This window comes from Dasypus novemcinctus, chromosome 4, assembly GCF_030445035.2.
Source record: "Dasypus novemcinctus isolate mDasNov1 chromosome 4, mDasNov1.1.hap2, whole genome shotgun sequence".
Classification (NCBI taxonomy): Eukaryota; Metazoa; Chordata; class Mammalia; order Cingulata; family Dasypodidae; genus Dasypus; species Dasypus novemcinctus.
This window is the reverse complement of record NC_080676.1, coordinates 69,329,867-69,342,774: the sequence shown is the minus strand read 5'-3', so window position 1 is coordinate 69,342,774 and position 12,908 is coordinate 69,329,867. Positions and strand designations below refer to the sequence as shown.

Below are 12,908 nucleotides of genomic sequence, written 5' to 3'. Positions count from 1 at the left end.
GACAAGAGATGGTGGTGTCTCAAATCTGCCTTCTCATTGCATTGTTCTTTTTGTAATTACATAAATACATTCATAGTAAAAACTAAAATAGAATAAAATTCCATGTCTTCTTATCCAATTTATCCATAATTACTTAAAGATATACTGATTTAACAAACTACATTGATATAGGATTTCCTGATTTTTTAACTAAATGGTAAAAGAAGGAAGCAATTAGGTAATCCTGATATGCTAATACTAAATGCCCAACAAAAGAAAATCATTAACACCAAAAAGGCTAAATAATAGGGCATGTGGTCAAATGACAAGGAAATCATTCCCAAATTTGGTATGTGAGAATTAGAGTGAGAGTGAGCACAAGATTGAGAGAGAAAGAAAGCGGAAGAGAGGATAAAAGTAGAGAAACTACCACAAAGAGGACTGTTAAATCATTAAGAATGTTTAAGTGTACTTTGGCAACTGAGCAGGCTAAAATGTGAGAGCATCAGGGCAGACAGTCTATATAATCAGGACCAAACATGTGCCTTGCATAGAACAAGCTTCATGTATTTGATTAATTAGTGAGCAAAAAAACAGACCTAGACAAAAAAGCCTATCAGAAAGCATTTTATAATTAAGGTAAAGAAGTTTTTTAGTTTTAATGTCAAAATAGGAGCAAAACTCTTGGACCTAAAGCTTCCTTTAATCTCTTAACATCTGGAAATAACTAAACAGAAAGTAACTGTCATACATCCACCTAAAAATAAAAAACAAAAATTGCATTATTGTTTCATTTTATGAAAGAAGACACTGTTTCTGAGATAAACGCTGAATATATGTTAACACATGGATATGACTTTTCTCAACTGCCACATGTTGTTACTTATACATAAAGCCATGTTATTTATCTGTTTTGTGTAGCTGTAATTCAGAATTAGAGCTACTAACTGCATGTGTACTAAAATTAGATCTATGTATCTTTGGACCTTGGCCATAAAATATATGTATCATGATTTACTGCAGTTTTGCTGCACATAAATTCTGTTTACTTATATTAGATTCAAATGACAGAATTAGGTCAATTTAATTTAGCACATACAGTTGCTTAAGTGGGTGATAAGAAGAGATAATGTATTGATAATAATTACCAACGTACTGATGATAATAACAACATACAGTTTTTTGAAAATTCCTTGAAACATCTAAGGAAGCTTTCAGAAGAAAATGCTGATTTTTAAAAATGGAAGTAAATGGCCTAATTGTTCACTGGGAATACAAGTAAGGAAATGATGATAAGTTATAATTAAATGTTCATCAACTCATGATTCTTATTTTATAGCAGTAGAAATTAAATTTAAAGATAAACTAGTTACTTCAGAAAAATAAACTGATTTAAGACACATGAAGATTTTATGGGCATAGTATAAAACAAATGTTTGCAGTCTTCAGATATGTGAAATGTCTTAATACAGGAAGAGAACTCCCCCCCTCAAGAATTCAAGTTAACAAAAATAAAAATAAAAAGGATGCTAAAACAGTTACAGTTTCTTTAAAAACTGGTATCTGTGAACACACAATGTTATGTGGCAAAGTTCTGAAAATTAACACATTAAAAGAAATTTAAAATACCTTAAGCTTTCTATGATGGATGCCTTTGTCATCTTTTTGTAATACCAGTTTTCTCAATTCTTTGTTCTCCTTTTCTAAACGTTCCAAGATTCTCTGGTATTTTAACTATAACAAAAAATATACATAAGATGGGTTAACCTGTAATATTAATTAATTAAGTCTAAATTAAAATCTTCCCAAATCCTGAAGTCACATCTTCTAAGAACTATTACATTTAAAAAGTATCTATTGAGAACAAAATATATTAAGAATATCATCAAATGTGTACAATGCAATGGATTACCATTTTCTATTATAATCTGGCATTTTATTTGGAAAATTCTTTGGTACTTACATTGAAGAAACGTTTAAAGAAGCAAGTTCTTAAGTACATTATTATTAAGCAAAAATAATTTTATAATACTGAAATGTAGGAATTTAAAGAAGTTCTTAAGTACATTCTATGAAACAGTATTTATTATAACACAGCAATCCCATGTGGCAGGGGTCATAAAGCATATGAACATGAGGTTAGGGATGGCCTGCCCAAGGTCACCCAGTTAGGAACTTGTCAAGGAGTGGGGTTTTGAACAAGGGTTTGCTGAGTCTGGGACTCATTCAAGCTGTGTTACATTTCTATGGCCAGAGATACTAATTTTTAAAATATCAATATGAAATATATATTAAAGAAGATTAATGTGTATAGATAGGTTACTTTGTCAAAGAAGCTGATTGGCTACATATTTTTCTTTATTCTCAAACAAATTTGATCTGTTTTGTCTTCCCAGTTTTTACACCAGTATACCTTATCTAAACAGCAACAGTTCAGAAAACTATTAAGAATTATTCCTTCCTACAACCAGCTAAATGTTTACATCCAGTTTAAAATATCATGCCTTTTATAACGGAGAATATTTTTAGAAAAATTCCTAGGTTGGTATAACCTTTCAAAAACAAAATAAATAATGGTTCTATCCTCAGAGAATATCCAAAGTAAACCAAATTAAAGAAACGTGTAAGACAGAACTGCAAGCTAAATTCAATTATAAACATAAACTTATTTTAATATAGCATGCTCACTTTTATCTAGTAACAGTATATACAACAAAATTCTGGTAGTGGTAGCCAAGAACTAGATCTTTGCAGTCCACTGTGGTGGCCAGGAACTTCGTGTGGTTGTAGAGCACTTGAAATGAGGCTAGTCTGAACAGAGGTAAGTGCACATTACCAGATTTCAAACACTTGTTAAAAAAAAAAAAAAAGGTAAAATATCAATCCTTTTTTTTTACTTTGACTATATGCTAAAATGATACTATTTAGAAAATACTGGGTTAAATTAAATATTGCTAAAATTAATTCCATATTTTTTTATCTTTTTAACTTGAAAAATTTTAATTACACATATGGCCTGCATTATATTTCTATTAGATGGTGCTGCTACAGATAATTCCATTATTTATTATAGCATGAAGTTTTTAAATAATAGTGTTTATGTTAACACCCAGTGACTGACAACTACAAATCGCACAAGTCAAGAGATATCTATGAATATGCAAAGATGGTCACATTCCCACTGGCTTATTGTGAATATGGGATAAATTTTTGGGGTCTGTGTTTTCTGAGGATGGAAATATTCTTTTGGGACATGTACCAAATGCCATTCTGTAGAAATATGTGATTGAGCTGTCCCCCAAAGCTCTATACAAGTAATTCTCAACTTCAGGATGCATGAGAATTACCCTGAGGGCTTTTAAGAACAACAAATTGCTGGGTCACAATCCCAGAGTTCCTGATTGATTGAATCCCAGATAGGGACCTAAACTTTGCATTTTTAACAAGTTCCCAAACATAATGATGGCTACAGCTCCATTCTGTTCCACTGTAGTTTTCCTTTAAAATTAGAAGCACAAAATTCACTCAAAAAGAGACTGTTACATGCAAGTGAGTTAATTCCACACTTTTCTAGTTTCCTTTTTATTCTTTATTTCTACATTTTCATCTATTGATAAACTCTTATTATTAAACCATGCCAAACTTTGCTTTATTAAAAAAATATATTTCTTCATCCACCAAACTTATAGTAAAATACAGGAAAAAGTCTCTGGTTTTTTAAAACTCATTAGAATTACCTGAGTACGCAAAAGTTCTTCTTGAAGTTGATCAATTTTCTCTTTATCTGTTACCTAAATATTTAAAATAAACTAATTTTAATTGAGTGCAATTAAGTTTATTTAGAATGTACAATAAGTCAAATTAAATATATTGAGAAAAAAATTACTGGCCGAAATGCATAATTAATCAAAGCAAATTTTAAATCAAATTATTAAGAAAGCAAAAAAGACCAGTATTCATCAATAAAAATAGCTCACCAAGATTTTATTCAAGAAGCAAAAACCTAAAAAAAGTAATCATTTCCTATTGTCATTCCAGTAATTTCTAATAAAAATAAAGATCAACACATATGATTACTATTTTCTTCAAGGATTGTTTTGTACTAAATAGCAGGAACTTATATACTTGGAGAAATAGAGCATGGATAACTCTTTAGGAATGTGTTTTGGGAAATGAGATACATGTTACAGTTTATAACTCTTGAAAAAGCTCATTGGTTATAGCATAACTTTTAAGCAAGTATTATCCACTTCTGTGTTCTGAACAGAGAAACACATAATAAATGCAAAGAACAACTTGCATTTGCAGAACTTTAACTGGAGCCATATGCTTGTTTTTAAATTCAGTTCCCACACAAGATCTGCTAACCCATAATATAGAGAATGTATCGGTAGCAATGAAGCCCAGCAAAGCAATTAAAGTTGACATGAACATAAAATGAAAAATATAATCAAATTCATAGATATTGTGTAAACTACTTCAAATTATTAATGCTAATAATTCTAAAATGAAGTTATCAAAAAAAAGGAACTATTGTGTAACAGGATTTAAAGTAGTCACAATACAACTCTAAATACAAAATACAATCATGAGTTATAATAAAAATGATGTCCATAACAAATCATGTAACTGTGCTTTGACTCCATGGTGAGGTGCAGAAGTTGTCATCCTCAGTTTTTCAAAACAATTATCTAATTACTGACAAAAATTTGTAAACATGAATTTATTTTGTAGCAGACAAATCAAGTTAAAATGTATATTTTCTTTTTCATTTAGATTCTTGTTTATCTTCTTTCATTGGCTATTTAAGCAATCAAGACATCATGGTTGGAAACATATGATTTTCCAAATGATTTGCTTATTGAGGAGACATTAATAAGTCTTGTCCACGCAATAGATAGTTTCAAATTTTCATTCCTATTTTTAAATACTTTCTCAAAAAATTTTCCAAACTTTTATTTAAATAATACAGGTGACAATGTTTGCTAGAAATGATATATACACTTTTTTCTTAAAGGCTTATGCCTAGAAATCAACAAATATGATTAAAATTTTTGAAAACTAGAAAAAGTCAGATAGTATAAAGCTAATTTATTATTTTCTCATTTCTATATAGCGAGCTCAATGATAGCTTTTCTCATTTTTACTATTTATGTGTATGTGTGTAGAATGAACAAGAATTATTAATAGTCTTCTAAAAAGTGAAGAAACAAGCAATTTAGAGAGGGGATCCACAGCCCAAAGTACAAAAACTAGTAAGGCCAATGAAGAAATGATTCCATATTTTGATCATATGGCATGCTATTATACTTTAATAATGTGGTCATAAAAAATTTGTTAGGCAGATTAAGCTCACAATTCATTTTTTTATTTTAGGAGGTACCAGGGATTGAACTCAGGACTTTGTACATGAGAAGCAGGCATTCAACCACTGAGCTTCACCTGCTCCCCATAATTCATTTTAAAGGATATTAAATTGATTTACTTTGTTCCAGTAAATATCCATCTAACTGCACTAAGTTAATATAAAATGTATAAACAGTATTAGGATAAAATGTTTTAGGTTTGAATGTAAAAACTTAACAATTTAATGCAATATACTCTAACTCACTATAGAGATACCCAAGATTACTCTATATCCGGGGCAATAATTAAGAAATTAATATAATTAACCAAAAACGTGATATTTTTATATGCCAAGGGCTATAAAAGGTAACTTACATAGCAATTTAGTAAAATAAGTTAAATAAAAATTTAAAATCATTTAAGGTTATTGGACTACTATAAATAAAACCTTTATGCTAATATTAGTATTAATAAAACTAATTAGTATTAATAAAATCACAACTGTTAAGATTTTTATAAATTCTGAGTTTTAGGATCATTTAAATTTGTTGTTGGCCCTTATGGCACAATTGTTAGGAATAACTCATGCATTGTTTACTGATACATTTCCTATCTGCTTAGTTTAATGGAACATCAAAATTCATCTCAAAGTTATATTAAAAGACAAGTAGTGGTTGAGTCTAGAATTGGAGCTAACGTTTTCTCAGAAACAAGAAGAAAGCCTTTAGGTTTACAAAATAAATATTAATGGTTGATGAGAAGATAATTTTACATATTCTCTTAAGGTGTGCTAACATGCTATTTTTAATCTGTCATTTACTTATTCCGGGTCTTAAACAAGCAATCTGGACATATTTTATTTTAATGTATTCTCATTTAATAGCATACTGTGTTAAAGCCATGATATGCTTCATTGGTAAAATTCAGTCACTTAAAACAAGAATAAATCCATATCCTGTTTAATATATTCAATTTGCATTTTAAAATTAATTTAAAACTCACCCTGACAGAAATGAATATCAATGGTCTTGAAACCAGAGCTTTTCTACAATTCCAGGGCTGTGAAACTGATGGAGAAAAAGCGGAATCCTCCGCAGAAACAAGCTAAAGCTGAAAGAGAAAAATCTTTACTAGCTCCTCACAAAACCAAGTATGATTTAAAATTTTTAAGTATTTCTTCATACGAAGCCATAGGTTCTATTCTGAAATATCAAAATACATTTATAAAAGACTAATTTAAAAAATTTCTATGTGTGTGTATCTACCCATCAGAGGCAAAACTACAAATGGCAGTTTTAACATACTATCTCTGCTCAAGCCCTTTTGCTCAGAAGATATAGGAAAAATTAGCTGCTACTAAGAAGGTCCTAAAAAAATGAAAGACCTAATTATATTTTCAAGAAGGAAAGAGAGAAAGAATGATTTGAAAAGCAACAAAAACTCCCTTGGTTTGTACCTCAAGTACAAAATGCCAGCAATGGCAAAAAATCTCATGAATGATAGGATTTTGATCATTTATGATAATGAAGGCTGAAACAGTAGGCTAGATGGGGGAAAAGGAGAAGATATAGTCAGGATAATATGGGGTTGAGATCATTATAGAAGAGCATAAAATGCCTTCAAAGCCTCATTTACTTTTATTTAAAGTAACTCCAAAGTGAGCAGAACAAGCCTTGTTTGGTGCTCCACTAAGTATAAATTAATACAGTCTTACATTCTCTATCTCACAATTCATTCAGGGAAAGGGAAGCATAAAAGGGTTAGGTGGATAACTCACTTAACTACTAGAATATTGTAAAATTAGAAATAGGAATAAAAAAGCCTGAATAAAGATTAGTAGATTAGTAAAGTAGAACTTAAAATGAACATTAGCCCTTTCCAAGTTAGAAAAACAACTGGGTTCTACTAATATCCCTTGTCAGATCCAAAAGCACATCAATATTTTAAAACTATATCTCAAACTCTTAAAATGGCAGGTCTGTAGGACTCATTTCAAATTACTTAATTTTATGAAAAAACACTTAAGAACACCTTGTAACTAAAGCTATATTCATATTTCTAACATAACCAGAAGACACTAGTTCCTTTTTCTTCCTTCTGTAATAAAACTAGTATGGATGGCTCTTGTTCAGCTGGCAGTCTAAGCACATACTTTGTTAGATTATTTAAGTAGCACCTTTACTAGTATGCAGAAATAAGCATACTGAAGTCCCATTAAAAATAAATCCCAGGAAGGAGGTGTAGCTCAGTGGTTGAGCGCCTACTTCCCATGTACAATGTCCCAGGTTCAGTCCCTGGTAACTCCTAAAAAACAAACAAACAAACAAACAAAAAACGTTCCTTGGCTTAACACCTGTACTTTAATTTAATCAAGCAGGAAAATGATAACTTATTCCTTCCCATTTTCACCTATATTATTCATTTACTGAAAGCTAAGCAATATCCAGGAGTAGATTCCACAGCCATGGAATTGAGAAAAGTCAGTAAGTGACACTGAAAAAAATAAACGGAACTATGATGAATACTCTCAAGTGTGAAATACCATCAATTGGGATAAGGCTAACCAGCAGAATTACTGCACTAAATCAATATCTGTAATAATTAATTTAAATATGAGAACCTATAGGAAGCTAATTAAATATATGACTGAATTTTTTTCCTGAATAAAGGTTTGTATGTAACTTTAAAACTTTCATGATTTAATACATGTACTATAATTAGCTAATTTCAAGATCTCAGAGTATAACTTGAAAATCATTGCATCAATTTCATTTCAACCCAACAGTCTCCTCAAAACATTAACACTGGGATCCACATTGTGGGATTACTTAAGAATCAAAAGCATATTTTTATAAACCTCTTGATTGCACTAATAACCAAATATTTTTATAGATATATGCTTTTTTTAGAAACTGTTCCTTAGCAATAAGAATTATACAAAATTTCTAATATTCAATCCCTCAGTGAGTGATCCAAGGAGAAAAAATTTTTGAACTGAACTTATTGATATATGTGAAAAACTTTATGCATTGAGTTTATTAAAAAATACAGGGGAGCATATGAGGCTCAAGCAGTTGAGCACCGCCTCCCACATGGGAGGTCCCAGGTTCGGTTCCCAGTGCCTCCTGAAAAAAAACAACAACAACAAACAAGCAAAACAAATGAAAAAACCAATTCAGAGAGGCTGATGTGGCTCAGTGGCTGGGCATCAGGCGCCCACCTATGAGGTCCCAGGTCTAATCCCTAGCCACTGGTTCCTCAAAAAAAAAAAAGTGTAAGAACTGCATTTCTCTGCCCAAAAGTTAAATCAAAATATTTTTCTTCTATAAGAAATAAAAGCATCTCTACTGATACACTTTAGCTAAAACAAATAAATAAATTTCATGCTTTAAATAATTTAAATTGGTCACCCAGGGTAATCCTTTTCATTTTAGAAATGAAAACTTGGAGAATAAATAGATAAGTTGGTGATAAGTGTAAGGTGATTAATAACTGGACCAAAAATAAACAGCGATTCATAATTCTACCTTTAAACATAAATTCATCGACCATGACAGCCTAATTATCAGTAACTAAAATTCCTATGCTTAATTATTTTTGGATTTTTCTTACACTACCTACTCCAGGAAAGTTGCATTTTTATATTATGCATCTTTTATATATCAGAAATAATTTATAATAATTGGAGTCCATAAACAGGTTAAGGAGACATGAAATCTTGGCAGAAATGGCTGATTAGTGTGAACACATCAGTAGCCCCCTTAAACTATCCATCACCTTTCGCTTCTGATGGGCATAGTTCGTGCTATATTGGCCAGCGGCTCTGCGCGCTTCTTCTTCATGCTCTTGAATTTGCTGTTGTAATAGAATGAGCTCACCAAGCAGACCCTGCCATGAGTTTACAATAAGGAGAAGAGGAAAATTGGGGAGGAGAACAATGTTAAACCAAAGGGTACAACAAAGGAACAGATACAAGATAGGGAGGAATGGATAGTTTATAACAAAAACGGAAACTCATTTATGTATCTTGAGAGCCAATGAACAATTGGGCTCTGTATACTGCATTTCCATTTTTCCTCCTCAGTAAAATTAGAGGTCTCAGAAAAGTAAAACAGCATAGTTTAAAAAGTGAAAAAGAAATTTAATGAGTTTGATGAATTAAATAAGCCAAAATATATAATATCAACATCCAGTAAAACCAAGACTAACTGGAATGATCAAAGTGGCACTGTAGTTAAATTTCCTGATAATTGGACAAATCAAGAAAACCAATAAATCAACCCTTAACTTTGATTTGCTAATATATACTAATGTGTACTTCTGATATGATAATACGGAGGAAAAAAGCAAAACTCATTTTATTTAAACACTGTTAATGTTGCAGGCCTAAATCTTTATTCCCAACCATAATGCCCACAAACTGATGGGAGGACACATAAGGTACAAGGGATTGAGTTGAATGTGGTGTAAAGCTAGAAACTAGATTTCTTTCTTGCTTTTAAGTAAATAATAGTTTATTTTCTTATTAAATTATTTTTCCTTGTTACCTTATTTGTTTAATAAAAATGACCATTCCTCAAAACCCTATTAAGTTTTCTAGTATCAAGTTAATCAAGGTTTTACATTAATTTACACAGGATACTATGTGCTTATGCACACAAGCTTGTTTCACCAAAATTTAGGGTTATTCTATAAATTTTTAAAATGTTTTAGGATGTTTTAACTATATAACTTCAAATAACTACTCTGGTTGAATTTTCACTTTTAACTAGTTGTTTTGACAGTAAATAGAAACAGCCTTTGAAAATAAAATCAAGCCCATAGCAATTACTAAAGCAAGAGCATAATAAAAGAACATAATTAAGTTATGGAGATAAGCAAGCTATTATGAAAATTAAAAGTAAAAAAATGATTTTGGACATGTACACAAAATAATTACCTTCCCTATTTCTAAAATTCATTCCATTTAATAATCATTAAATATTAAACTGGTACAATTTTTAATCACAACATATCATATGTGATGTGTTAGTAAAATACATGTCATTTTCTGATACAGTACTTTTAATAGTTGCAGTCAGATAACTATTAAAGATGGGGGGAGGGGAAGAAGACAACCAAGAATTGATAATATCACAAAGCCAATATTCTCTCAACCAGAAAATCCAAAGACAAAGTTCCAACGAATAAGGAAAAACCATTTAATTTGGTCAAGAATGGTGTTCTGGGAGAACAATGGGGTTAATGTTTACCAAATTATAAAAATGAAGAGTAAAGAAAACTACTACTTATCAAGAGGGTGAGTTTGAAATCATTTCAGAGAATTACAATATGACTGCCTACATTATTTTAGTTTGGATAGCAAAATTAGAAAATCTTTAAAAACAAAAATACTGGTTAACATTGCATTTGAAATTTAATTAATTTATTACCCAGAAACTGAATGAATTATATACCTAGTTCACCTTATATAACCCCAAAATTTACATAAATATATGTTTTCCAGAAAAGAGGTAAATACAAACAAAATGGTTAGTATAGTAAAGTACTTTAAATTAAGGAAAGATGTTAACATAATTTTAGAAATTTTTATTGTGATTTTTAGTTTTAATATATTAGGCTTCAATCACTGTCAACATTAGGTAATGAATGAAACTAACTGGCTTACTATAAATCAAAGGATAAAACTATTTCAAGTGAAAGAACATCAAATTACACATAATATAAGTGACATTTATATATTTGCTTACAAATTCAAAAGCAAAAAAAAATTTTTTTAATCCTGCAGTTATCTTTAAAGACGTTATCTTTCAAATAAATCAGCTCTATGGTCATTGGTAAATCTATTAAAGACAATGTCAACTATATCATTACTGTCATCATTTGCATAACAATTTGTGCTACTGCTTTTCATCAAGCAGAAAGAAAAGTAATCAATGTCATTTTTATTCATTTGGTGATTTACCAAATCACTTCTAATCATTCAAGTATTAAGCTTTCTCAAAACAGTTATTTTAAAAGCTTCCCATGTTAGCTTATACTTTCATTATACAATAGTGTACCTACTTTAACACAACACCAGTATTATAATTTATAAATGCCACAGCATGAAAGTTAAGTATTTCTTAACTGTGCTGGTCTATAAGACACATAATTCTTTTTTATAAGCTTAAACAACCCTACCTAATTCACTGCTTACAGACCTATACAACTGTATGGTAAATACTCAAATATCTAATAAATTACAAGAAAATACCCTTTTTCTAATGACACTTCACTTTACTTTCAAGTTTGTTACTGATGCACTGTAATGTGATTATAGTTGAAATTAACTGTTACCTCCTGAAAAAAGGATGAGGAAAACAAGAATTAGATACAGAAAAAGCTACTTACACTATACCATCTGACTTAAGGTTACCCTGTGAGATAATTTTAGGCATCAAATCTCACCATAAATATGAAGTGATGGGCTGTAAGCTTCAAATCTAAGATTATATGGAATACAGAGAAAAAAACAGGTGTACCTACTTCACAAGTATTCAATAAATATTTTCCCAAGCTAGGAGTTTTCTTCCAAGAAATAAGAGCACGAAACTAGTCACTTTGAGACCAACTACAGATAATATACACTCTAAACCATAGGTTCTTAACCTTTTTTGTTCCATGGATCCCTTTGTCAGTCAGCTGAAAATCATGCACCCTTTACACTAAGTCCACACTATACTGCGTATTATTTAATACATATATCTGTATCAACATGTCCCCACAAGAATGATGTTTTTATGAATTTCAACTCAAGCTCACAAACCTCTAGTTAAGAAGCCTTGCTCTAAATGTATCCTGGCTACTGTTAATTTGACACTACAGTTCTCTTAGTCTGATAGTTCATTTACAATGTTCTCAGTCTTTAAAAAATTATGTCTGATCAAAATAATGGATGAGAGCTCCAGACACCATATCAACTGAAAAATCTAAAAGGTAAAAATTAAGTTTGGTGGAAAAGGTTTTAAATAACATCTTGAAATATGAGATGAATACATTTAAAACACTTTATTTTTTAGCTGTATTTTAAGAATTTACAACAAAGTAAGGCCCAAATTGTGTTCATTTTAATACTTAGCACTTAAAATAGATCTTGGCATATGTTTGTTACTTGAATTAATCAAATTACAACCTTTTACCCAATATTTCTAGCATGAAATCCAAACTGGGTTTCTTAAAGAAATGCTTATCCATAAATAAATTAGACATCAACCCCAAACAATACATTTTTTCCATTTTTCACAATCCCCAGAATAGACTCCACAGAGACTGACAGGAAGAAACTAATATTAACAAATAATGTTAATATATTGTAAATCCACAAAATAATGCAAAGTATAAAATAATGATGATTGCCATTATCAACCTAATAGCCAACATTTTTTTTAGCATTTATTATATGTCAGGCCTTCTACTTGTCTTTAGAACAGTTCTGAGGTTGGGTTTCCTTCCTTTTACCAGAATCTCAGAGAAGCTAAGTAACTTGTCCAAGGTCACACAGCTTTGAAAGTAGAAAGGGCAGGATCTGAATCCAGGAAATG

The 12,908-nt window shown here is 30.4% G+C and overlaps 1 protein-coding gene across 4 annotated transcripts in view; it reads right to left on the bottom strand.

The window, feature by feature from the left end:
- The window catches only part of OPA1 (OPA1 mitochondrial dynamin like GTPase), a 101,109-nt gene that overhangs the window by 67,033 nt on the left and 21,168 nt on the right, over window positions 1–12,908 (bottom strand). For 2 of the 4 annotated variants that reach the window (XM_058295545.2, XM_058295544.1), the window contains 3 exons: window positions 9,103–9,213; window positions 3,717–3,770; window positions 1,609–1,713 (listed from right to left, as the gene is read on the bottom strand). In XM_058295545.2, the coding sequence (XP_058151528.1) occupies window positions 1,609–1,713; window positions 3,717–3,770; window positions 9,103–9,213 (270 nt within the window). The remainder of the gene's footprint in view (window positions 1–1,608; window positions 1,714–3,716; window positions 3,771–9,102; window positions 9,214–12,908) is intronic. The other 2 variants (XM_058295547.1, XM_058295546.1) reach the window with 1 other exon arrangement.